The sequence below is a fragment of the Theobroma cacao genome, chromosome 6 (genome assembly GCF_053813885.1).
Source record: "Theobroma cacao isolate CCN51 chromosome 6, ASM5381388v1, whole genome shotgun sequence".
Lineage (NCBI taxonomy): Eukaryota > Viridiplantae > Streptophyta > Magnoliopsida > Malvales > Malvaceae > Theobroma > Theobroma cacao.
This window is the reverse complement of record NC_142644.1, coordinates 30,498,628-30,526,221: the sequence shown is the minus strand read 5'-3', so window position 1 is coordinate 30,526,221 and position 27,594 is coordinate 30,498,628. Positions and strand designations below refer to the sequence as shown.

Genomic DNA, 27,594 nt, shown 5'->3' with positions numbered 1-27,594 from the left:
AAGAATATAATTACTATTATGCATATAGTCAAATACTTTTAGTGTGTATGTGTATATATATATATATATACACTTTAAATATAAATATATTTACTTTCTGTTTTATGTTAACATTATAAAAATTATAACTTACAAAATTATTAATTACAATATATATATTTGTTTATATAAACTTATAATATATAAACTTAATTATCTAAAAAGAAATTATGAAATTAGAATAGTTTTGAAACTCAGTTATTTTTTTAATTTCATGTAATTAAGAATAAACTCATATAATTTATTAAATTAATTAATGAAACTATGATTATTAATTAACTTGTAATGTCTTTTAATATCTATACTTTATATATATTGGGTTCATTTATAAAGAATATAATTACTATTATATATATAAACTAATATACTTTTAATATATATACTTTAAATATAAATATATTTACTTTTTACTTTGTGTTAGTATTATAAAAATTATAACTTATAAAATTATTAATTATAATATATATTTATATACACACACTTTATAGTGTATAACTTGTAATGTTTTTCAATACAAAAACTGTATATTATATATTATATTTATTTATAAAGAATATAATTACGATTATATAAGTTAATAATTACTAAATAATAACATAATATTGATTTATATTATATATTATATTAATTTATAAACACACTTTATAGTTTTTCATTATTTAAATTTATATTTTATTATTTGTGTTTTTATTAATTCAATTAGTAGTTAATTATATGAAATATGTAGAAGAAATATTATTGTATATAGATACAGGTTTGGGTAATTGAGTACCAATGAAGAATATTTTAATAATTTTTTTATCTAATAGGATTTTTAAAGAGTTTAGGGTAATTATAAGGTAATAAAAATGTATTAAGATTAGAATTAAGATAATAATTTTTAAAATCATTTAAATAATTAATAAAATTTAAATATTTAATTTTTTATAAGATTAAGATTTAGATATCTCAAAATTAATAAATACTCAACTCGTTGATAATCCTATTAGCTTCGAAGTAATCAATGTATAATTGGTCAGATCCCACTTTATTAAAATCTTTTTGCGGATTTATATTATTTATTTTTATAAATATCATATTATATTATAAAAATATAATTACTATTATATATTTTTTAAATATAAATATATTTACTAGTAACATTACAAAAATTATAACTTATAATATATATATATATATATATATATATTTAAACAAAGTATTTGAGATTAGAATAGTTTTTGAATCTAATTATTTTTTTTAATTTTATGTTATTAAAGACAAACTCATATAGCTAGTTAATTAAATTAATTCATTAAACTATGATTATTAATTAATTTGAAAATTTTTTAATATATACATTATATATATTGGGTTCATTTATAAGAAATATAATTACTATATTATATATATAGTAATACTTTTAGCATATAAATTTTAAATATAAATATATTTACTTTTTATTTTATATTAACATTATAAAAATTATAACTTGTAAAATTAATAATTATAATATATACACCTTTATTTATATAAACTTATAATATACAAGCAATAAGAGAAGTTGTGAGATTATAATATTTTTTAGACTTAGTTATTTTTTAAAATTTCATGTAATTAAGGACAAACTCATATAATTAATTAAATTAATTCATAAAATTATGATTATTAATTACCTTGTTATGTCTTTTAATATATTTATTTTATATATATTGGATTCATTTATAAAGAATATAATTATTATTATGCAGATAGTAAAATACTTTTAGTGTATATGTGTGTGTGTATATATATATATATATACACTTTAAATATAAATATATTTACTTTATGTTTTATGTTAACATTGTAAAAATTATAACTTACAAAATTATTAATTACAATATATATTTGTTTATATAAACTTATAATATATAAACTTAATTATCTAAAAAGAAGTTATGAGATTAGAATAGTTTTGAAACTCAGTTATTTTTTTAATTTCATGTAATTAAGAATAAACTCATATAATTAATTAAATTAACTAATGAAACTATGATTATTAATTAACTTGTAATGTCTTTTAATATCTATATTTTATATATATTGGGTTCATTTATAAGGAATATAATTACTATTATATATATAAACTAATATACTTTTAATATATATACTTTAAATATAAATATTTTTACTTTTTACTCTGTATTAGCATAATAAAAATTATAACTTATAAAATTATTAATTATAATATATATATATACACACACTTTATAGTATAAAACTTGTAATGTTTTTTAATACAAACTCTATATATTATATATTATATTCATTTATAAAGAATATAATTACTATTATATAAGTTAATAATTACTAAACAATAAAATAATATTGATGTATATTATATGTTATATTAATTTATAAACACACTTTATAGTTTTTTATTATTTAAATTTAAATTTTATTATTTGTGTTTTTATTAATTCAATTAGTAGTTAATTATATGAAATGTGTAGAAAAAATATTATTATATATGGATACAGGTTTGGGTAATTGAGTATTTATGAAGAATATTTTAATAAAATTTTTTATCTAATAGGGATTTTTAAAAAGTTTAAGATAATTATAAGGTAATAAAAATGTATTAAGATAATAATTTTTAAAATCATTTAAATAATTAATAAAATTTAAATATTTAATTTTTTATAAGATTAAGATTCAAATAACTCAAAATTAATAAGTACTCAAGTCGTTGATAAGCCTATTAGCCTCGAAGTAATCAACGTATAATTGGTCAGATCCCGCTTTATTTTTGTCACGTTTCGACATTATTTAAAAGTCTTTTTCGTTCATAATTTTCTATACAGAAACGATCTTTCCCCTGTTTCACGCGTTGGAGGGTCAAGCAAAAACTAAATGGAGTGCTTGATGGTGGTAATTGTGAAAGCCTTTTATGGGAATCAGTTAGGTCGGTCCCATTTGGATGTTGCTTTTGTTAAATTTTTTAGTAAAATTTTTATGCGGATTTATATTATTTATTTTTATATTTTATCAAAATTAGATTAAAATAATTTGATTTTGATAAAATAATATTTTTATAACTCAAAATATGATTTAATAAAGTAGATTATACTCTAATGTTATACATAGGCTTAAAAATGTTAGCCTATATAAGAAACTCTATGATAGATGGGATTACGGATTTACTATGTAGAAACAAACTAGATCTCTTTTTTTGTCTATAACAACATAAAGATCTTATTTATTGAAGAGTCATAAAGAAAAAAAGAGGAAGATTCTAATACATTGAGTATCAACAATTAATCTACTTAATATTATTTTTACTGTTAAACTATAAATTAGAAATCAAATATATTCTAAATTCATATTCTGTTAAATCTTGTATGAGTATAAATTATTTATACATAATGTTTTTGACCTTTTCGCCAGTTTTTGTAGTTGGGAAAGTGGCTAGCCTCACATGGTTTGAGGATCCTAGAAATTTCCTGCTAATTAAGAAAAGAAAGAAACATACAATATTTCTGATTGACTCCAGCCTGTCCTGCTGACTTTATGTTTTCTTCCCCTGCTTTTTTAATGAACAAATCCCCATTTTTCAAGGATTTTGAATGGCAATACTTACGTTGCTATCATTATCTACTATGAATAGCGTGAACTTTGGACTTGGAATATGATCAGCTTACATCATTTTGGTTCTTGGGATAAGCTTTTTTTTCATTTTGTATTGAATTCTAATATTCTTCTTAAATCTCCCTGTCTTCCATTCCCTTCATGATACTATACCTTGGGTTACGTTCGTTAATACATAATAATCCTATCCTGTCTCTTAAAAATTCTAAAATAAAATTCTCCCTCCCTCAAAAATAATTGAACTATTACATAACAAAGCGTAATTATCTTTTTATAAGATTTATATAGACAAATAAATATTATAATTACAATCAAACAATCATCAATTATTACATCCCGTCAACTCCATACTTTGGACAAATTTCCATGTAACACCTTTGTTCCTTTTGACAAGTACTGGCCCAATATCATCCAATCTCCAGGGAAGGACTGTTCATTTCCATGCAAAAACTCTGAAAATCAGAGGTCAAATAGCTTGGAAGAAAAACTAGCAGCAAAAACCCTGTACTCCGCAGGCAGAGCAATGGATTCTTCGCGGCAGTTTTTCTTCTCTTCTTTAATTGTTACATTCCTTCTTAGTCTCACCGTTACCCAACAAGAGCCTCTCTACAATTTTTGTTTAGACACAAGTGGTAATTTCACCAGAAACAGCACCTACGAGGCAAACCTCAATCGCCTGCTGTCATCTTTCTCCTCGAACACGGCAAATGATAATGGGTTCTACAATATGTCATCTGGCCAAGGCTCCGAGACAGCTAACGTAATCGCACTTTGCAGAGGGGATGTTAATTCGGGTGATTGCCTCGACTGCATCAATAACGCAACCACTGAGCTCAGAAATCTCTGTCCCAACCAGAAAGAAGCAATTATCTGGTATGACTTTTGCATGTTGCGCTACACAAATCGCTCCATCTTTGGTGTTGCGGAAACCAACCCTTCTTTCTACATGTGGAATCCAAATAACGTCACGGATGTGGATGCTTTTAATCAGTCCCTGAGTGCTTTGATGAATAACCTAAGAACTAACGCTTCATCAGGCACTTCCCTTCGCAAGTTTGCAACGGGTAGTAGACAAGTTACAGCTTTCCAAACAATATATGCACTTGTTCAATGTACTCCTGATTTGACCGAGCCCGAATGCAGCTCTTGCTTGTCTCAGGCTATTGAATTTATTCCCACTTGCTGTGATAGAAAACAAGGAGGCAGGGTAATTGGGCCTAGCTGCAATTTTAGGTTTGAGATTGAACGCTTCTATAATCTTACTATTGCTGATACACCTTCACTACTATCGCCACCGCCACCGCCACCAACACCAGTGTCACCACTTTCTCCCCCGCCCTCGAACGATACCACAAGTTCAACAGGTACCCTGTCTGCCTTTTTTTTTTTTTGGTCAAGTTAGCAGTTGTTTTCTTTTCCCCTGCCATATGCCTTCCTGCAGAAAAAGCAATTTGGTATCCACTGACTGGATTCAAGAATTTCTCTATCGTGTATTAGAGGGATGTATGCCTGTGAAAATTTTCTTTTCGTAGACAACAGGGGAAGAGGGTTTCTCTAACTTAATTAATCAAAGGATGCTTTCCATATCCTTTTGCTGATGCAATTGCTAGACTAGTTCCAGAGTTTAAATAGAAAGCTCATTTTTTTAAATTTTGCAGGAAAAAAGAGTAATTCATCTCGAACTATTATCATCATAACCATTGCGGCTGTTGCTTTTGCGGTACTTCTCATCTCCAGCTACATCTTTTTCTTTTTAAGGGTGAGAAAGTCAAAGGTGAAAGCTGAAAGTAAGTAAAATTATCGGTTTATTGTTCTTCTTCTTTTTTTTTTGGTTTACTTTTTCTTTTCCTTTTGGAATCTTGTTGAATGAATTTAGCTGGTGACTAAATCTACAATTCACATTTATTTACGTGTTTGTGATTTTGTTCTTTTGTTAAGCCCGTGAAGCAGCTGAAGCCGTGGACGAAATCGGAAGTGCAGAGTCCTTGCAATATGATTTCAGCACCATTAGAGCTGCAACAGATGATTTTTCTGATGCAAATAAGCTTGGACAAGGTGGATTTGGTGCAGTTTATAAGGTAAGACAAAAGTGATCATTGGTAAGAAAAAAAAATGAAAGGTATTGCATCAAATGATAAGTTCAATTAACATATACATAATTCAATCTGATATCTTCTCAGGGCACACTTGCCAGTGGAGAATTAATAGCAGTGAAAAGGCTGTCTACAGATTCTGGACAAGGAGATCTAGAATTCAAAAACGAGGTTCAGTTAGTGGCCAAGCTTCAGCACAGGAATTTGGTTAGGCTCCAAGGTTTCTGCCTGGAAGGAAATGAAAGGCTTCTCATCTATGAGTTTGTGCCTAATGCAAGTCTGGATCAATTCTTATTTGGTATGGTATATCGTGTATAATTGAAAGCATAAACTAACACTTTAACACCCTTGATTTATGGTTTCACTAACTTGGATGTGTGTATATATGGTGATGCAGATCCAGTTAAGTGTGCACATTTGGACTGGGAAAGACGAAACAAAATCATAGGAGGCATTGCTCGAGGGCTTCTTTACCTTCATGAAGATTCTCGACTCCGAATTATTCATCGTGATCTCAAAGCTAGCAACATATTATTAGATGCAGAGATGAATCCTAAAATTTCAGATTTTGGCATGGCAAGATTGTGTGCACTTGATCAAACTCAAGGTGCTACCAGTAGAATTGTGGGAACGTAGTAAGTACTAGAATTATAACTTTTGATAAAATGCCCTCGATCGTGTGAATAACAGAATCTTCAATTTGCTGATACTTGATCATTAGATAAGTCAAACGATTCAAAGATTTGATAAGTCATGTGTACACTAATTTTTCTGATATTGACTGACAGTGGATACATGGCACCCGAATATGCAATGCATGGTCAATTTTCTGTCAAGTCGGATGTTTTTAGTTTTGGTGTACTACTTTTGGAGATTTTATGTGGTAAAAAAAATAGTGCTTTTCGTGTGGGGGAGAATGTAGAAGATCTTCTAAGCTATGTAAGTATTAATATCCTTTGTCCTTATATGAGATTGTAACTCATTGAAATTTTTTCGAAGCATTAAAAGAATGTACTTTTTGATAATTTGCATGAATTAAATCCTGTAGGCCTGGAGAAATTGGAAGGATGGGACAGCATTGAAGCTCGTGGATCCTATTTTGAGGGAAGCTTCAAGAACGGAAGTGATGAGATGCATCCACATTGGTCTGCTCTGTGTCCAAGAAAATGCAGCCCAGAGACCAAACATGGCTTCAGTTGTTCTGATGCTTACCAGCTACTCTGTCACTCTCCCACTACCCTCAGAACCTGCATTTTTCATGCACAGCAACACTCAATCAGATATGTTGTGGCTAAATTCAGGGGCAACAGAATCGACTCAATCCAGAAATGAAGTTGCCGCAGTCTCAGAAAATGAGGTTTCAATAACTGAGCTGCATCCAAGATAGCAAGCAGGTCACATTTGTAAGCATTTCTGGGTCAAAATTCAGTATTTGTTACAATTTCCTCTCTCTGCAGATTGAGCTGATTACGCTTGGACCATCCTTTTCATGTGTTAAATATTCGGGGGTTAATCAAATCTCCAAGTCATAGATTTCTCTTCTTTTCTTTTTGTAAGTGTGTGGATTGTAAATTAAGTAGTTCAATTCCTGTTGGTCAACAGATTAGGCTGATTATTAGACTAATTAATATAAACTATCGGGCCACGTTCTCTACCACCAAGAATTTGCCAGCTCTCACGAATAATCTCACCATACTTTAAGTTGCACACCAGCTTGTGCTTAGTCAAAGCAACCAAACAAAAAAAAAAAAAAACTTGAAACCTTCTTTGTTTGACTGGCAATATGATTGATTTTGACACGGTATTATAAGCCAGAAGGAAATGAACAGAAACTTCTTTGTTCTTTTCCTATTCATAGAGAAAGGAAATGAACTTGAAAGTTACATATGTAGCTTTTCCTCTTCCGCCACTCCCATCTCAATCAGCCACCCTTCTTTTATACTTTTTTATTCTGAATCTTCTTTTCATTTTCAACATAGTGTGTACACCAAGAAGCCTTCCAGCAATTTCTTATGAAAGAAATTTTATGATTAACCCAAAATTAAACTTTCAACATCTTCCAAATCAGTGTCTAAACCTTAAAATAGTATACCAGGCTGCTGCTCGGACGGATTCGGACAGAGTGAGCCATGCTTAGTTAGTATTTGTGATTACGATGATAACATTACCAACCAACTATCGAAAAAGAACTTTTAAAAGGCATGTGGACCAAAAAGTCTACAGCCACTAGACTGTTTAAACTTAAACAAACATTAACAATCTTATATTTAGTTTTAGTCATTCATTGATAACCCAATATTTTCCTTCCAATCAGAATCCGCCATCTCTTCTTGATCCACATATAATCTAATCAAATAAGGCGATTTAATCTAGATGAATAATGGTCAAACTCGTGCCTAAGGATGCCACCCGGTCGCTTAGAAATGGAAACCGCGTTCTGGCACTTTGGGCAGAAAGAGAGACAAGTTGGTAGGTCCATGGCGGCTTGTCCTCGATTACTGCCATCTCTATCAACCCTTTCAATCGATTTAAAATGAATTCAAGGTACAATTGTTCAAAACTACACAATTATTATATAATCATACGTAAATCCACGGGTAGAAACATGAGAAAGTTTTGGCCAAAAAATAACCTCAGTTTTTATTTCTTCATTTTATACAAATATATATAAAGTTTAGCTTACTTCGCCGGCAATATAGCTTGAAAAAAAAGAGAGATACAAATAGCTTGCCTGTAAACGCTTGTCCCTATATTTCCTCATTTACCCTTAATGATATTTGATGTATCAGTTTCCAGGGAGCCCTGACCAATTCACGTCCCAAAATGCCCTGCATATACCAACAATTTGCGTTATAAATATTAATATTAAAATCTTGATTCAATTGATAATGCAGAAAATTCAAAGAGTCTCACTTCAATTCAACAATATATTAATGTTTTCTTCTTCTTCCCTATAAACGCGTGTATCTCTGCATAAACCTTCATAGATAAAAATTTTCACAGAGGAGAGAGACGCAATCGCGATGGGATTTTCAAGACTGCTTCTCTTTTTTTATTCGGTTGTTCTATTCTTTGCTACTCTTACCCTCGGGGCCGATCCATTATTCCAGTCTGATTGCGCAAACTCAGCTGGTAACTACACTGCAAACAGCACTTACCAGACCAACCTCGATAGCATCTTCTCTCAGGTCACCTCACTAACAGAATTCAATTATGGGTTCTATAATCTGTCTGCTGGTCAAAACCCCAACAAAGTCAACGCGATTGCACTTTGCAGGGGGGATAGAAACCAAGATGAATGCAACAGTTGCCTTAATGACACCGTATCTGAGCTCAGGCAGCGATGCCCCTTATCGAAGGAGGTGGTTGGATGGTCTGAATTTTGTACGTTGCGCTACGCCAACCGAAACATCCTTGGAGAAATGGAAATCTCTCCTGGCAGTTGTCTACTCAACACACAGAACGTAACGAATGCTAATCAGTTCAATCAGGCATTGAGTGACCTGTTGAATAATTTGAGCAGTCTAGCCGCAGCTGCGGGTCCTCTGCGCAAGTATGCAGCAGGAAACTCAGAGGTGCGCCTTTTTCAAACGGTATATGCTTTGGTACAGTGCACTCCTGATTTGTCCGAGGAAGAATGTGACGAGTGTCTAAATGTGGCTAAGGAGGGGATTGGAAGTTGCTGCGAGGGGAAGATGGGATGCAGGGTTCTTAGACCAAGCTGTTTCTTGAGATTTGAGTCTAGCCAATTTTATCAGACTCCAGTTCCTCTACCGTCACCTCCGCCATCCCCAACTTCTTCTCCACCTCCCTCTACTGGAGGTAAAGTATCCAGTCTTGCTGTTAAAATATACTCCATATCTTTCTCTTTCATTTAATACTAAGAATAGTTAGATATAATTAAATCTCCTTGACACCTAAATCATTTTGCATTCCACCTTTTTATGTATTCATTTTCTCATTTCAAGTTGCACACTACCCATCAACAAGAAAACCACAAAATTTTCTTTGTTCTGAGGAAAAAAAAGAAACTTCCAATCCCTCAATAATTATATTGTTTGGAGTTTGGGCCATGGTTGTTTTCTTGTTTTCTATTCATATTTCGCTTTTCAAAGATAGTGATAAGGCAGAAGAGACTTTATGCCCACCGCCCCACGTGTGCAGTCATTTTGTTTTTGGTACATCCACCTGTCCACTCATTTATTCAACAGCCCTATGTCCCCCTGCCAAATACATTGAATCCTCAATTTATTATCTGCACCCAACGTCCTTACCTTGCTTGCTTTTCCTTTTCTCCCTCAGCGAGCTTTATAGCAAAAGAAAGGAAAATAAAAGTACTAGTATTTCCTTAATAACGCCAGTACAAATCAGCTAATTATATATGCAAGTATATAGTAGGAAAGCATAATACCAAGGTAAAACTTATTATTTTTATTTTAAAAAATATTTTCAACTCCACCTTAGCCGATCACTTAATTAATCCGTTCCTTTGCTGAATAAAAATCCTTTATTATCAATATCTTATTTAATTTTTTTTATAATTTTATATCTCATGTTCAATAAGGTTACTTCACCCTTGCCTTATCACTTCACTTTTATACGAAGAATTCAAAGTTACATGATTCTAGAGTGGGTTTTCAATCGGCCCATTACATCCAAAGTAGATGTATTCATGTATAAAATATACAAAATTGAAAAAGTGACACGATGGGTTAAGATTTTATCGTCCTTATTTCCTTTCTTAATACTAATGGAAAGTAATATAATTCAATAGAATGCTACTATTCAAGTAAAAATCTTAGCTAACAATGACTACCCATATACAAAACATAGAGTAAATAAGATAAACAGAGCAAAGCACTCTAAAGGAAATAAATTATTCCTGGAGAAACACCAATGACTAGTGGTTTAATATGTGACAACCAGATTGGAATGATTTTTTTTTTAATTTCTTTTTCTGTCAGGTTTTTTTGTTTCCTTGTGGGGTTTATCTTTTTAAGTTCATTTATACAATGTGCAAGTATATGCGATTATAATTCCGACTAGGCTCATACTTTTGAATTTTGCAGAAAAGGGCAATAACACGACCCGGACTATCATCATTGTTGTTGCATCAGTTGTTGGAGTTGTGGTACTAATAACCATCTCCATCTGCATCTTTCTGAGAGCCAGAAAGAACTGGGAAAAAGTTGAAAGTAAGTAATATTGCTCCCCTGATAGCTGATGCAACATGATATTTGACTTGATTAAAAAATAATGGTTAAAAGACTTTCACCAGCTGGTGAAGATACGTGTAATGAAATAAGCAAAACGTACCATCAATTATCAGTGTACAAGTTTAAAATTTTCCAGGCGAATCTACCTTTGATGCTTACAAATGCCATGCTTTTAACTGCAAGTGTAAACATTTTACTTTTTGCAGCTGTTGATGAGATTATTAGGGTTGAGTCCTTGCAATTTGACTTTGCCACTATCCGGATTGCGACTGATAACTTTTCGGACGCAAATAAGCTTGGCCAAGGTGGATTTGGAGCTGTTTACAAGGTAAAGAGCCCTGCAATTGGAAAAGAGTACTATAAATTTATCTCAAACATTGAAATTTTAACCTTAATTTTGAAATCAATCTAGAGTCACTTATGATACGTTGTACTATTTCAGGGTCTGCTTTCAGATGGACAAGAGGTTGCTGTGAAAAGACTATCTACAGATTCTGGACAAGGAGAGGTAGAATTTAAGAACGAGGTCCTGCTGGTGGCCAAGCTTCAACACCGAAATTTAGTTAGGCTCCTTGGTTTCTGCTTGGAAGGACGTGAAAGACTTCTCATCTATGAGTTTGTGCCAAACACAAGCCTTGATCATTTTATTTTTGGTACGGTTTCAGTTTCACTTTTAGATTGATAAATTTCTTATGTTCTTTTAGCTGCATAGCCACCATCAGGAGCATATTTGTAAACTAATAATAACCAAGCAGAGCCTATAATTTATCCTAGTAATTTGGTCTTATTCCATTATACTTGTGTGAACATATATACCATAGATCAAGTCAAACGTGCACAGTTAGATTGGGAAAGGCGCTACAAAATCATAGGGGGCATTGCTCGTGGGCTCCTTTACCTCCATGAAGATTCTCGATTGAGGATAATCCACCGTGATCTTAAAGCAAGCAATGTTTTGTTAGATGCAGAGATGGCCCCTAAAATTGCAGATTTTGGAATGGCAAGGTTGTTTATACGTGATGAAACACAAGGCAATACCAGCAGAATCGTGGGGACCTTGTAAGTATAAAAAAATCACTTCAGCTTTGAATTGTTTGTTTTATGCATAAATTCCAGTAGTATATGTTTCAAAAACAATATGAAATGCTGAACAAAGATTTAGTTCCATTCTATCATTAAGAAAATCATAGATCATAAGAATGATGCAAGAAAATGTTTATATGCAGTGGATATATGGCACCGGAATATGCTATGCATGGGCAATTCTCAGTTAAGTCAGACGTATTCAGTTTTGGTGTAATAATTTTAGAAATTATAAGTGGTCAGAAAAATAATTGCTTTCGTAACGGGGAGAGTGTGGAAGATCTATTGAGCTGTGTGAGTATGCCTATCTAAATTCATATTTCGATTTTGTATTGCTAATTAAAAAGTTGTAGTATTAAGCATAACAGAATCACGAAAGTTTTCAAAGATTCTTATTTCACTTTTCCACATGGATATTGATAATTTCTTGCAGGCCTGGAAAAATTGGAGGGAAGGGACAGCATTGAATATCATTGATCCAACTTTGAGGGATGGTTCGAGAAATGAAATGCTGAGATGCATCCATATTGGATTATTATGTGTTCAGGAAAACGTAGCTAACAGGCCAACCATGGCTACAGTTGTTCTGATGCTGAATAGCATCTCAATCTCCCTCCCACTGCCCTCTCAACCAGCATTTTTTATGCACAGCAACATTGATTCTGACATGTCATCCTCGTGGGATTATAATTCTCGGGTGTCAGAGTCCAAGCCATCCAAAAGGGAATCAATCCCTCTATCCCAAAACGAGGCTTCAATTACTGAACTATATCCTCGATAATTGCTTCATAATTGTCTTAAATTCTACAGCTTTTCCAGTTGACGATGTCACTTGCTGAACCAACTTGGACCTGTTTCAAGTGGTAGGATTAGGTGAGAGTTTAAATAGAGATTTTAAGTATATATAAAGGTTTCAGACTCGTCTTAAATTTTACAGCTTTTCTGTTGACTATGCCACTCAGTTCACTTGCATTGATAACCCAATATTTTCCTTCCAATTAGAATCCGCCATCTCTTTTTGATCCACATATAATCTAATTAACTAGGCTGATCTAATCCAGAATAATGGTGAAACTCGTGCCTAAGGATTCCATCCGGTTTTGTTTATGTCAATTCCCTCAAATATAATTATTGTACTGCGATAAGTCAATTAAAATATTAAAAAGGAAACCGCGATCCGGGCAGAAGGAAAGCAAAGTTGGTAGGCCATTGCGGCTTGTCATCAAATGCTTCCATCTCCCTCAACCCTTATGATACAAGACCACCTAAAACCTTCAGTCCCAAATAGCATCTAACACATTTAGACATATCAACCCAGAAGCATCACCCCATATCAGACAGTACAATACAGACATCAAGCAACCAATTTCTAAGTAGCAAAAGGTTTTCACATAATAAAATGTTTCTGCTGACGAACATGGAGCAGAAATTTAGTAACTTGAACATTTAGTAACTTGAAATTTAGTAACTTGAAATTTAGCAAAAGGTTTTCACATAATAAAAGGTTTTCACCTCATACACTACAAAAATTCAGTAACTTGAACATTTCTTCTACATGATGGCCCAATGAAAGCCCACAATCTAAAAAAAAAACCCCCCAACCCAAACTCCTTTCTCACATCCAATTAATTAGCCAAGCCTCACAACAATAAATAGCCAAACGTCATACACTCCACTCGCCAAATTTCAAGCATTGAACATACCCAAGAAATTTATTAAATAGTAGGTTATTGATTATTGATTTTAATTTTAATATGTGACAACAAATAAAAAAATTTATTAATAACAAACTACCACGTAAGGAGTAAACAAAGTTCTAATCATTTCCCAATTTTTGAATAATTACAAGATAGTACAATTACATAGAAAAGTTTTTGTCATTCTTTTCCTCTTCATGAACAATTAAATAGTTTGAATCACTTTCTTTGGGTCCTGAAGAAGAGGTACAGGTTCTTCTTCAGGACTAAGACACCGAAGCAATGCAGCAATTTTCTTTAAACATTATCGAGGATCTAGCTCAGAAAATGAAGCCTCATTTACTGTGACTTGGACCTCTGCACTTTTAGATTGACTGGATCTGGACGATTCAGGCCTCCCTTCCGGCACCTTGGAAGATTGCAGTAAAAATGCAGGTCTCGAGGGCGCCCGAAGAGAGATGGAGGAGCTGCTAAGCATGAGAACAACTGAGTCCATGGTTGGTCTATGAGCAATATTTTCTTGAACACATAGCAATCCAAGATGGATACACCTTAACATTTCACTCCTGGAATCATCCAACAGGATGTCATCTATCAGTTTCAAAGGGGTCCCTTCTTTCCAATTTTTCCACGCCTGCAAAGATTTGACAATGTGAACGTAGCACGAAGGTCCAAGTGCACCAAAAACAAGTAAAGGCAATGCAGGTAGAATTCCATTTTTACTTACATGGGTTATAAGATTGACTCCTGTTTCCTCGTCGCGGAAACCATTAATACTTTTACCACTAACGATTTCCAAAACCAAGACCCCAAAACTATAAACGTCAGACTTGACTGAGAAATGCCCTTTCCTTGCATACTCTGGAGCCATGTATCCACTAAGTAAAATAAATAAATAAACAAACCAAATCTCAGTTCTTATTAAAATTAAGCTCTTGTTGTATATGTGCTAATTGTTATAGGATTCTTGTGATTTAGGCTCACAACTTAATAATTGTAACAACAAAATATTAGTGGTTTCTTATACTTACTATGTGCCGACGATTCTTTTTGTATCAGCTTGAGTTTGATCCACCACAAACAATTTTGCCATTCCAAAATCTGAAATTTTAGGATTTATCTCTGCATCTAACAAAATGTTGGCAGCTTTTAAATCACGATGGATGATTCGATATTGAGAATCTTGATGAAGATAAAGAATTCCCCGAGCTATTCCCTTGATGATTTTGTATCTCTTCTCCCAGTTTAGTAGTAAACGCTTGATTGGATCTATGGAAATTCACAAAACAATGAGTAAAATGCAGAAATTCATTCCGTAAACTCAAAAGTGATTGCAACCATACCGAATATGAAGTTGTCAAGGCTTGAGTTAGGCACAAACTCATAGATGAGAATCCTTTCTTTCCTTTCCCAGCTAAAACCTAGAAGACAAACCAAATTCTTGTGTTGAAGCTTTACCATTAACAAGACTTCATTCTTAAATTCTTGTTCACCTTGTCCAGAATTTCCAGATAGCCTCTTCACAGCTACAACTTGTCCATCGGGAAGCTTGCCCTGAAAAATATGTAACAAAGGGAAATGATCGAACAAGCGTTTCATATCTTTGTCGAGGAATTACTAACATGCACTAGTTTTTATTTTTTATTTTTCCTCTTTTGCATGGATAGAAACACTGGGTTTAACATATTTTAACAAGAAATTTGACAATTTGAGATTTTCTCTAGCATGGAAACTTTGGGGTGGCATGAACGACACACCATTGGAAGCATCAATCCTAGCACTTGGAAAAGATGCGACAGAAAGTCTTCCATCCCTTCCAAAGATGGCTGGTAAGGTCTTGAATTTAAGCATGCAAGGGTGCTTGTTTTGTAACGGACGCTTTAGGCAGAGTGGTAAACAGAGGAAGCAAGTGAAGTCACCGAACTGAAGGCTTCACTCATTCATTCCTTCAATCTCTCTTTTTTACGGTTTTGGATAATTGAAAATTTTCGTGCACCAAATGCCGAATTACCTTGTAAACAACACCAAATCCACCTTTTCCAATCTTTTTTGCAGGGGAGAAGTTATCTGTTGCAACTCTGACTGCATTGAAGTCAAATTGGAAAGATTCTTCACAGCTCTTTTCATCTGCAGCTTTTAGAAGTTGAGCGAGTTAAGTTAATGCATAAAATGGAGAGAAAAAGCACTGGAAAGTTTTAATGGATTTCGCTTCATAACCACGTCAAGGGTAACCACTCTTTCTCCTGCTTCTTCTTCTTCGGATTAAATTATTCATTTAATTTCAAAAGAAAGTATAAGATTAAAAATAATAAGCTTAATCAACGCGAACTGCTAGTAAAAAAAAAAAAACTGCTAGTAACAGACAATAATCAAACAGTAGCTTACTTTCATTCTCCTGCTTTGGTTTCCTCCTTTTAAGGAGAATGGCGCTTGCAATGAGGACCACTGCCACGAAAACCATGATTGGAACGACAATGATCACTACAGTTTGAGATGAAATGCCTCCACCCTCTGCACATGCAAGAAATTTGATTGAGTAATATTTTTTTTCTACATTAATTTCTCCCCTACAAACTGCATGTGTCAATAACCAGGCTTATTACCTTTTGTGATTGTAATGTTCGTCGTAGGTGGAGGAGGACTTCCAGGTGGAGCAACAGTAGAGGCATTTAATACATAGAAAAGAGACAAGTCCCACTTGAACCAACAATTAGGTCTCTGAACATAACCTCCCTGCTTCCTATTAAACTTACTTCGGTATAGAACCACGGATTCCTTTAGGCAGGTTTCACAATCACTCTGGGATAAATCTGGAGTGCACTGCATTAGTGCGTAAATCGTTTGAGAGTCTGCGGATTCTGCTTGACCAGTTGAATACTTAAGCCTAGAAGAACCCATGGAAGCATTTCCCATCACGCTAACCATCAAACTCTCCCAAACATGATAAAACTGTGTTAAGTTCGAGTTGATGTCGTACACGTTAGGAACTGTATCATAAGGCTCTAGCTCCAGGATTCGAAAAAACGAGCGATCTGCATAGCGTACCATAGACGGCGGATCCCCTCCCCATGAAATGGCTTCTTTCTGGTTGGGACACTTAGCTATGAGATCGCGAGTTGTGGAATCGAGGTAGCTAAAACAATCTTCTGAAGAAGAGTCTCCTCTGCAAAGACCAAGAGCATAAACTTTGTTGGGTTCTTGGCCAATAGTGGCAGTGAAGAAACCACCGTTTGCTGAGACATTAGCTGGTAGAGAAGCCAGGATGAGGTCGCGGTTCATAGCGTATGTACTATTGGTTGTAAAATTACCTGTGTCATAGCATCTTAGTGCAGTGGCAAGACTCATGCCTATAAGTAGATTGGGGAGAAGGCAAACCAGAGCCTTAACCCACATCTTGCGATCCTATGCCAAAGTACTCAGCCTTTTTCCCTTTCTTTTCCCAAAGGACTGCTATATACTCATATTACTCCATCCGTTTTCTTCATTTCAGTTGAACAAAGGACTGAACTACAGAGCTCAAAATCTTACATAGTTGAAGTCACGTGATCAGAACCATTGCCTAAAACCATGACATTCTCAATAATACAAGTCAGCCGTCTGCTACAGAATCCTACACTGGATCCTGGTAAACAAAATGAGGCAGAGAACACGAGATCTTCCTGCAGGTTTCTACATGGAAAATTGGACACCAAGGACTCGGCTTTCTTTGCCTTGTTAAAGTCAAAGTACAATTAATAGACCAAGGAACGTTCAATGAATTGATTGTCATAGACGTATAGCCTTGGAGTAATCAACGCACAACTGGTTACCTTTCTGTGTTTGGCCCGGAAGCACCTGCTACTCGTTGAAATGGTCAGCTCTCACACTTTAATTTTTTGTCACGATACAACATTATTTAAAAGTAGTAAATTTACGCAATAATGATCCTAATGTTTTTCTTTGATAATCGGGTCTATTGCATGCAAAATTTTCTATGCCTGATCCTCACTTGCTTTCCCACTGCATTGGAGCGACTGAAGATACAGAAACAATCTTTCCCTTGTTTCACACGCTGGAGGGTCAAGCAAAAACTAAATAGAGTGTTTGACGGGAGAAATTGTGAAAGCCTTTTAATTGAATCAGTTACGCACCTGTCCATTTCGATGTCCCTTTTTGCCAGTTTCTGGAGTTCGGAAAGTGGCTAGCCTCACATGGTTGAGGATCCTAGAAATTTCCTGCTAATTAAGAAAAGAAGAAACATATAATTTTTCTGATTGACTCCAGCTTGTCCTGCTCACTTTATGTTTTCTCCCCCTGCTTTTTTAATGAACAAATCCCCATTTTTCAAGGATTTTGAATGGCAATACTTACGTCGCTATCGCTATCATTGTCTACTATGAATAGAGTGGACTTTGCACTTGGAATATGATCAGCTTGCATCATTTTGGTTCTTGGTATAAGCTTATTTTTCATTTGGTATTGAATTCTAATATTCTTCTTAAATCTCCCCGTCCTCCATTCCCTTCATGATCCTATACCTTGGGTTAGGTTCGTTAATACATAATAATCCTATCCTGTCTCTTAAAATAAAAATCTAAAATACAATTCTCCCTCTCTCAAAAACAATTGAACTATTACATAACAAAGTGTAATTATCTTTTTATAAGATTTACATAAACAAATAAATATTATAATAATTACAATCAAACAATCTTCAATTATTACATCCCGTCAACTCCATACTTTGGACAATTTTCCATATAACCCCTTAGTTTCTTTTGACAAAGCCTGACACAAGATCATCCAATCTCCATATAAGGACTGTTCATTTCAATGCAAAAACTCTGAAAATCAGAGGTCGAAGAGCTTGGAAGAAAAACAAGCAGCAAAATTCCTGTACACCGCAGGCAGGGCAATGGATTCTTCGCGGCAGTTTTTCTTCTCTTCTTTAATTGTTACATTCCTTCTTAGTCTCACAGTTGCCCAACAAGAGCCTCTCTTCCATTTCTGTTTAGACACAAGTGGTAATTTCACCAGAAACAGCACTTACGAGGCAAACCTCAATCGCCAGCTGTCATCTTTCTCCTCGAACACGGCAAATGATTATGGGTTCTACAATATGTCATCTGGCCAAGGCTCCGAGAGAGCTAACGTAATCGCTCTTTGCAGAGGAGATGTTAATTCTGGTGATTGCCTCCACTGCATCAATAACGCAACCCCTGAGCTCAGAAATCGCTGTCCCAACCAGAAAGAAGCAATTATCTGGTACGACTTTTGCATGTTGCGATACACAAATCGCTCCATCTTTGGTATTATGGAAACCGAACCTTCTTTCTACATGTGGAATCTAAACAACGTCACGGATGTGGATGCTTTTAATCAGGCTCTGAGTGCTTTGATGAATAACCTAAGAACTAACGCTTCGTCAGGCACTTCCCTTGGCAATTTTGCAACGGGTAGTAGACAAGTTACAGCTTTCCAAACAATATATGCACTTGTTCAATGCACTCCTGATTTGACCGAGCCCGAATGCAGCTCTTGCTTGTCTCAGGCTATTGAATTTATTCCCACTTGCTGTGATAGAAAACAAGGAGGCAGGGTAATTGGGCCTAGCTGCAATTTTAGGTTTGAGATTGAACGCTTCTATAATCTTACTACTGCTGATACACCATCACTACTATCGCCACCGCCACCAACATCAGTATCACCACTTTCTCCCCCACCCTCGAACGATACCACAAGTTCAACAGGTACCCTGTCTGCCTTTTTTTTTTTGTCAAGTTAACAGTTGTTTTCTTTTCCCCTGCCATATGCCTTCCTGCAGAAAAAGCAATTTGGTATCCACTGACTGGATTCAAGAATTTCTCTATCGTGTATTAGAGGGATGTATGCCTTTGAAAATTTTCTTTTCGTAGACAACAGGGGAAGAGGGTTTCTCTAACTTAATTAATCAAAGGATACTTTCCATATCCTTTTGCTGATGCAATTGCTAGACTAGTTCAAAAGTTTAAATAGAAAGCTCATTTTTTAAATTTTGCAGGAAAAAAGAGTAATTCATCTCGAGCTATTATCATCATAACCATTGCGGCTGTTGCTTTTGCGGTACTTCTCATCTCCAGTTGCATCTTTTTCATTTTAAGGGTGAGAAAGTCAAAGGTGAAAGCTGAAAGTAAGTAAAATAATCGGTTTATTGTTCTTCTTCTTTTTTTTTTTTGGTTTTCTTTTTCTTTTCCTTTTGGAATCTTGTTGAATGAATTTAGCTAGTGACTAAATCTACAATTCACACTTATTTACTTGTTTGTGATTTTGTTCTTTTGTTAAGCCCGTGAAGCAGCTGAAGCCGTGGATGAAATCGGAAGTGCAGAGTCCTTGCAATATGAGTTCAGCACCATTAGAGCTGCAACAGATGATTTTTCTGATGCAAATAAGCTTGGACAAGGTGGATTTGGTGCAGTTTATAAGGTAAGACAAAAATGATCATTGGTAAGAAATAAAAATGAAAGGTATTGCATCAATGATAAGTTCAATTAGCATATACATAATTCAATCTGATATCTTCTCAGGGCACACTTGCCGATGGAGAATTAATAGCAGTGAAAAGGCTGTCTACAGATTCTGGACAAGGAGATCTAGAATTCAAAAACGAGGTTCGGTTAGTGGCCAAACTTCAGCACAGGAATTTGGTTAGGCTCCGAGGTTTCTGCCTGGACGGAAATGAAAGGCTTCTCATTTATGAGTTTGTGCCTAATGCAAGTCTGGATCAATTCTTATTTGGTATGGTGTATCGTGCATTATTGAAAGCATAAACTAACACTTTAACATCCTTGATATATGGTTTCACTAACTCGGATGTGTGTATATATGGTGATGCAGATCCAGTTAAGCATGCATATTTGGACTGGGAAAGAAGATACAAAATCATTGGAGGCATTGCTCGAGGACTTCTTTACCTTCATGAGGATTCTCGACTCCGAATTATTCATCGTGATCTCAAAGCTAGCAACATATTATTAGATGCAGAGATGAATCCTAAAATTTCAGATTTTGGCATGGCAAGATTGTGTGCACTTGATCAAACTCAAGGTGCTACCAGTAGAATTGTGGGAACATAGTAAGTACTAGAATTATCACTTTTGTTAAGCTGCCCATCATTTGATAAATCAAACGATTCAAAGATTTGATAATTCATGTGTACACTAATTTTTCTGATATTGATTTGCAGTGGATACATGGCACCGGAATATGCAATGCATGGTCAATTTTCTGTCAAGTCGGATGTTTTTAGTTTTGGTGTACTACTTTTGGAGATTTTATGTGGTCAAAAAAATAGTGCTTTTCGTGTTGGGGAGAATGTAGAAGATCTTCTAAGCTATGTAAGAGATTGTAACTCATTGAAATTTATTCAAAGCATTTCAAGAGTGTACTCTTTGATAATTTGCATGAATTAAATCCTGCAGGCCTGGAGAAATTGGAAGGATGGTACACCATTGAATCTTGTAGATCCTATTTTGAGGGAAGCTTCAAGAACGGAAGTGATGAGATGCATCCACATTGGTCTGCTCTGTGTCCAAGAAAATGCAGCCCAGAGACCAAACATGGCTTCAGTTGTTCTGATGCTTACTAGCTACTCTGTCACTCTCCCACTACCCGCAGAACCTGCATTTTTCATGCATAGCAACACTCAATCAGATATGTTGTGGCTAAATTCAGGGGCAACAGAATCCACTCAATCCAGAAATGACGCTGCCGCAGTCTCAGAAAATGAGGTTTCAATAACTGAGCTGCATCCAAGATAGCAAGCAGGTCACATTTGTAAGCATTTGTGTGTCAAAATTCAGTATTTGTTACAATTTCCTCTCTCTGCAGTTTGAGATGATTACCCTTGGACCACCCTTTTCATGTGTTAAATATGTTGATTATTGAGAAAGAGACGAAGAATTTATAAAAAATCTAAAGAAAGTTTTGTTGATTACTGAGAAAGAGATGAAGAATATGAAAAATCTTAAAAAAATTAAGAGATGAATAAAACTCTGATTGTATTATATTTTCAATCAACTTTTACATCAGTGCAATAAACTTTTTATTATAAGTCTTCATGTGAAATCAAAATGCAATAATAACTTTAAATATTTAAAATATTTATAAATATATTACTGTATATGTCAAAATATAATATCTAACAAAATATTTTGTGGTTAATCAAATCTCTTTTCTTCTTTATTTTTTTCGTTAGTAAGTGTTTGGATTGTAAAGTAAGTCAACATATTAGGCTGTCTACTGGAACAATTAATATAAAATATCAGGCCACGTTCTCCACCACCAAGACTTTGCCAGCTCTCACGAATAGTCTCACCATACTTTAAGTAGCGCACCTACTTGTGCTTATCCAAAGCAACCAAACCAAAAAAAAAAAAAAACTTGAAAACTTCTTTGTTTGACGGGCAATATGATTGATTTTGACACGGCACTGTATGCTAGAAGGAAATGAACAGAAACTTCTTTGTTCTTTTCTTATTTATGCAAAAGGAAGTCAACTTGACGTTTCATATATAGCTTTGCCTCTTCCGCCACTCCCATCTCAATCAACTACCCTTTTCTTTTTTGCGTTTTCATTGTGAGTCTTCTTTTGATCTTCATAAGGAAGAAATTTATGATCAACCCAAAATTACATTTTCAACATCTTCCAAATCAGTGTCGAGACCTTAGATTAGTATACCAGGCCGCTGCTGCTTGGACCCATTTCGGACAGAGCTAGCCATGCTTAATCAGTCCTTGTGCGTGCAATTACAAATTTAGATTCTTGTACGTTTGCAAAGACAACGATTAAAAAGAAATCGAGTTCATTGAACGTTACCAACCAATTATTATACAAAAAGAATGGTTTATGGGCCAAAAAGTCTACACCCACAGATTTGTTTAAACTTAAACAAACATTAACTTTGTTTTTTGGCTTGACAATCCTACATTCGGGTTAATTATGATTTCCTTCCAATCAGAATCCGCCATCTCTCCTTGATCCACATATAATCTAATCAAATAGGTTATCTAATCTAGATGAATAATGGTCAAACTCGTGCCCAAGGATGCCAACCGGTTCTGCCTATGTCAAGTCCCCGAATCATGTGCGATACCTCCAAATGCAAACCGCGTTCTGGCCCTTTGGGCAGGAAGAAAGACAAGTTGGTAGGTCCATGGCGGCTTGTCATCAACCACTTCCTTCTCTATCAACCCTTTCAATGGATTTAACATGAATTTATGGTACAATTGTTCAAAACTGCACAAATATTATATAATTATGCGTAAATCCACGGGAAGATAAACATGACAAAGTTTTGGCCGAAAAATAAAATAAAATTTTTATTTCTTAATTTTATAAAAAAATATATAAAGTTTAGTTTATTTTGGTGGCAAGACAGCTTGAGAAAAGCATGTATCTGTAAATAAAGCTTCATAGATAAAAATTTTCAGAGGGCAGAGAGACGCAATGGCGATGGGATTTTCAAGAGTCCTTCTCCTTTTTTATTCCGTTCTCCTATTCCTTGCTACTCTCACCCTTGGGGCCGATCCATTCTTCCAGGCTCGTTGCGTAAACACAGCAGGTAACTACACCGCAAACAGCACTTACCAGAACAACCTCGACAATATCTTCTCTCAAGTCACCTCTCTAACAGAATTCAATTATGGGTTCCATAATCTGTCTTCTGGTCAAAACCCCAACAAAGTCAATGCGATTGCACTTTGCAGGGGGGATACTAACCTAGATAATTGCAACAGTTGCCTTAACGAGACCGTGTCTGAGCTCAGGCAGCGATGTCCCCTATACAAGGAGGTGGTTGGATGGTCTGAATTTTGTATGTTGCGCTATGCGAACCGAGATATCCTTGGAGAAATGGAAGTCTCTCCTAGCGCTTGTCTACTCAACACACAGGACGTAACGAATGCTGATCAGTTCAATCAGGCATTGGAAAACCTGTTGAATAATTTGAGCAGTCAAGCCGCAGCTGAGGGTCCTCTCCGCAAGTATGCAGCAGATAACTTAACGGCGGGCGTTTTTCAAACAGTATATACTATGGTACAGTGCACTCCCGATTTGTCCGAGCAAGAATGCGGCGAGTGTCTAACTGTGGTCAAGAACGGGATTGGAAATTGCTGCTTGGGGAAGAGGGGATGCAGGGTTCTTAGACCAAGCTGTTTCTTGAGATTTGAGTCTAGCCCATTTTTTGAGACTCCAGTTCCTCTACCGTCACCTCCGCCATCCCCAACTACCCCTCCACCTCCCGCTACAGGAGGTAAAGTATCTAGTCTTGCTGTTAAAATATACTCCATATCTTTCTCTCTCATTTAATATTAAGAATAGTTTGACATAATTAAATCTCCTTGACACCAAAATCTTTTCCATTCCCTATATATGGATGACCTTTTTATGTATTCATTTTCTCATTTCAAGTTGCATACTACCCATCAACAAGAAAACCACAAAATTTTCTTTGTTCTTAGGAAAAAAAGAAACTTCCAATCCCTCCATAATTTTTTGTTTGGTATTTGGGCCATGATTTGTTTTGTTTTCTGTTCACAATTCGCTTTCCAAGGATAGTGATAAGGCAAAAGGGGCTTTATGCCCACCCCACCGCCCACCTGTCCGCTCATTATTCAAGGGCCCTGTCTATCCTTCTGCCGAAAACATTGAATTGTCAATATATTATCTGCACCTAACATCCTTGCCTTGCTTGCCTTTCCTTTTCTACCCTATGAAACATTATAGCCAAGGAAAGGAAAATATAAGTTGTAGTATTTTCTTAATAAGGCCATACAAGTCAGCTAATTATGCAAGGATATAGTAGAAAAGCATAATACCAAGGTAAAACTTATTATTTAAAAAAAAAAAAACATTTTCAACCCCACCTTAGCCAATCACTTAATCCGTTCCTTTGCTGAATAAATATCCTTTATTATCAGTGTCTTATTTAATATTTTTTTATAATTTTACTTCACATGTTCAATAATTTATTTATTATAAGGTTACTTCACTCTTGCCTTATCACTTCGCTTTTTATAAGAGGAATTCAAAGTTACATGATTCTAGAGTGGGTTTTCAATCGGCCCATTACATCCAAAGTAGATGTATTCATGTTTAAAATATACAAAATTGAAAAAGAGATACGATGGGTTAAGATTTTATCGTCCTTATTTCCCTTCTTAATACTAATAGAAAGTAATATAATTCAATAGAATGCTACTATTCGAGGAAAAATCTTAGCTAACAATGGCTACATATACAAAACATAGAGTAAATAGAATAAACAGAGCAAAGCACTTAAAAGGAAATAAATTATTCCTAGAGAAACACCAATGACTAGTGGTTCAATATGTGACAACCAGATTTGAAGCATTTTTTGTTTTAATTTCTTTTTCTGTCAGGTTTTTTTATTTTTTTGTTTCCTTGTGGGGATTATCTTTAACGGTTATCTATACAATGTGCAAGTATGTACAATTCTAATTCTGACTAGACTCATACTTTTGAATTTTGCAGGAAAGGGCAATAACACAACCCGGACTATCATCATTGTTGTTGCTTCAGTTGTTGGAGTTGTGATACTAATAACCATCTCCATCTGCATCTTTCTGAGAGCCAGAAAGAACTGGGAAAAAGTTGAAAGTAAGTAATATTGCTCCCCTGATAGCTGATGCAACATGATATTTGACTTGATTAAAAACATAATGGTTAAAAGACTTTCACCAGCTGGTGAAGATATGTGTAATGAAATAAGCAAAACGTACCATCAGTTATCAGTGTACAAGTTTAAAATTTGCCAGCCGAATCTACCTGTAATGCATACAAATGCCATGCTTTTAACTGCATGTGTAAACATTTTACTTTTTGCAGCTGTTGATGAGATTATTAGGGTTGAGTCCTTGCAATTTGACTTTGCCACTATCCGGGTTGCGACTGATAACTTTTCGGACGCAAATAAGCTTGGCCAAGGTGGATTTGGAGCTGTTTACAAGGTAAAGAGCCCTGCAATTGCAAAAGAGTATTATAAATTTATCTCAAACAACGAAATTTTAACCTTAATTTGATATCAATCTAAAGTCACTTATGGTACGTTCTACTATTTTCAGGGTTTGCTTCCAGATGGACAAGAGGTTGCTGTGAAAAGACTATCTACAGATTCTGGACAAGGAGAGGTAGAATTTAAGAACGAGGTCCTGCTGGTGGCCAAGCTTCAACACCGAAATTTAGTTAGGCTCCTTGGTTTCTGCTTAGAAGGACGTGAAAGACTTCTAATCTATGAGTTTGTGCCAAACGCAAGCCTTGATCATTTCATTTTTGGTACGGTTTCAGTTTCACTTTTAGATTGATAAATTTCTTATGTTCTTTTAGCTGCATAGCCATCAACAGGAAAATATTTGTAAACTAATAAATATCCAGGCAAAAGCCTAAAATTAATCCTAGTAATTTGTTCTTATTCAATCATACATGATCTGAAACTCATGCGAATATATATAATACAGATCAAGTCAAACGCATACAGTTAGATTGGGAAAGGCGCTACAAAATCATAGGAGGCATTGCTCGTGGGCTCCTTTATCTTCATGAAGATTCTCGATTGAGGATAATCCACCGTGATCTTAAAGCTAGCAATATTTTGTTAGATGCAGAGATGATTCCTAAAATTGCAGATTTTGGGATGGCAAGGTTGTTTGTGCGTGATGAAACACAAGGCAATACCAGCAGAATCGTGGGGACGTAGTAAGTATAAAAAAAATTCGATTCAGCTTTGAATTGTTTGTTTTATGCATAAATTCCAATACTATATGTTTCAAAAACAGCATATGAAATGCTGGACAAAGGTTTAGTTTTCATTCTATCATTAAGAAAATCATAGATCAAAAGAATGACATAAGAAATGTTTATATGCAGTGGATATATGGCACCTGAATATGCTATGCACGGGCAATTTTCAGTTAAGTCGGATGTATTTAGTTTTGGTGTGATAATTTTAGAAATTATAAGTGGTCAGAAAAATAATTGCTTTCGTAACGGGGAGACTGTGGAGGACCTACTAAGCTATGTGAGTATGCCTATCTAAATTCATATTTTGATTTTGTTTTGCTAATTAAAAAGCCGAGCATTAAGCATAACAGAATCATGAAAGTTTCCCAAGATTCTTATTTCACTTTTCTATATGCATATTGATAATTTCTTGCAGGCTTGGAAAAATTGGAGGGAAGGGACAGCATTGAATCTCATTGATCCAACTTTGAGGGATGGTTCGAGAAATGAAATGCTGAGATGTATCCACATTGGATTATTATGTGTTCAAGAAAACGTAGCTAACAGGCCAACCATGGCTACAGTTGTTCTAATGCTTAATAGCTTCTCAATCTCCCTCCCACTACCCTCCCAACCAGCATTTTTTATACACAGCAACATTGATTCTGACATGTCATCTTCGCGGGGTTATAATTCTCGGATGTCAGAATCCCAGCAATCCAAAAGTGAATCAATCCCTCTATCCATGAACGAGGCTTCAATTACTGAACTATATCCTCGATAGTTGCTCCAGAATTGTCTTAAATTCTACAGCTTTTCCAGTTGACGATGTCACTTGCTGAACCAACTTGGACCTGTCTCAAGTGGTAGGATTAGGTGAGAGTTTAAATAGAGATTTTAAGTATATATAAAGGTTTCAGACTTGTCTTAAATTTTATGGCTTTTCTGTTGAATATGCTGCTCAGTTCACTTTCATTGATAACCCAATATTTTCCTTCCAATTAGAATACGCCTTCTCTTTTTGATCCGCATATAATCTAATTAACTAGGCTGATCTAATCTAGAATAATGGTGAAACTCGTGCCTAAGGATTCCATCCGGTT

At 34.8% G+C, this 27,594-nt stretch overlaps 5 protein-coding genes across 7 annotated transcripts; 4 read left to right on the top strand and 1 right to left on the bottom strand.

The window, feature by feature from the left end:
- Positions 1–3,998: 3,998 nt before the first annotated feature.
- LOC18597057 (cysteine-rich receptor-like protein kinase 26) lies at positions 3,999–7,340 on the top strand. The gene is made up of 7 exons (XM_018122885.2): positions 3,999–5,012; positions 5,307–5,435; positions 5,587–5,726; positions 5,829–6,039; positions 6,139–6,376; positions 6,530–6,680; positions 6,790–7,340. Exons 1-7 carry the CDS (start codon positions 4,172–4,174, stop codon positions 7,126–7,128), a joined length of 2,049 nt encoding a protein of 682 aa, XP_017978374.2. The 5' UTR covers positions 3,999–4,171; the 3' UTR covers positions 7,129–7,340.
- A 1,303-nt stretch (positions 7,341–8,643) lies between these two features.
- LOC108662470 (cysteine-rich receptor-like protein kinase 26) lies at positions 8,644–12,997 on the top strand. The gene is made up of 7 exons (XM_018122894.2): positions 8,644–9,563; positions 10,811–10,936; positions 11,164–11,285; positions 11,400–11,610; positions 11,779–12,016; positions 12,184–12,334; positions 12,474–12,997. Exons 1-7 carry the CDS (start codon positions 8,765–8,767, stop codon positions 12,819–12,821), a joined length of 1,995 nt encoding a protein of 664 aa, XP_017978383.2. The 5' UTR covers positions 8,644–8,764; the 3' UTR covers positions 12,822–12,997.
- An 841-nt stretch (positions 12,998–13,838) lies between these two features.
- Positions 13,839–17,462, bottom strand: LOC18597058 (cysteine-rich receptor-like protein kinase 34). Of its 3 annotated transcripts, XM_018122897.2 has the most exons (8): positions 16,341–17,462; positions 16,123–16,248; positions 15,749–15,870; positions 15,231–15,291; positions 15,081–15,158; positions 14,769–15,006; positions 14,465–14,615; positions 13,839–14,371 (listed from the first exon to the last, which is right to left on the bottom strand). In XM_018122897.2, the coding sequence occupies exons 1-8, from the start codon at positions 17,128–17,130 to the stop codon at positions 14,042–14,044; spliced, it is 1,896 nt and encodes a 631-aa protein (XP_017978386.2). In that variant the 5' UTR covers positions 17,131–17,462; the 3' UTR covers positions 13,839–14,041. The 3 variants fall into 3 exon arrangements, with proteins under 3 accessions (XP_017978386.2, XP_017978385.2, XP_007025940.3); XM_018122896.2 differs by having other exon boundaries at positions 15,081–15,291; positions 16,341–17,461; XM_007025878.3 differs by having other exon boundaries at positions 15,081–15,291; positions 15,749–15,864; positions 16,341–17,460.
- A 1,004-nt stretch (positions 17,463–18,466) lies between these two features.
- Positions 18,467–21,688, top strand: LOC148762283 (cysteine-rich receptor-like protein kinase 25). The gene is made up of 7 exons (XM_088807148.1): positions 18,467–19,466; positions 19,757–19,885; positions 20,039–20,178; positions 20,280–20,490; positions 20,590–20,827; positions 20,939–21,089; positions 21,174–21,688. Exons 1-7 carry the CDS (start codon positions 18,632–18,634, stop codon positions 21,510–21,512), a joined length of 2,043 nt encoding a protein of 680 aa, XP_088663274.1. The 5' UTR covers positions 18,467–18,631; the 3' UTR covers positions 21,513–21,688.
- A 1,422-nt stretch (positions 21,689–23,110) lies between these two features.
- Positions 23,111–27,444, top strand: LOC18597054 (cysteine-rich receptor-like protein kinase 29). Its single transcript, XM_007025873.3, has 7 exons — positions 23,111–24,005; positions 25,247–25,372; positions 25,601–25,722; positions 25,837–26,047; positions 26,230–26,467; positions 26,639–26,789; positions 26,928–27,444. Exons 1-7 carry the CDS (start codon positions 23,201–23,203, stop codon positions 27,273–27,275), a joined length of 2,001 nt encoding a protein of 666 aa, XP_007025935.3. The 5' UTR covers positions 23,111–23,200; the 3' UTR covers positions 27,276–27,444.
- The last annotated feature ends 150 nt before the right edge of the window (positions 27,445–27,594 follow it).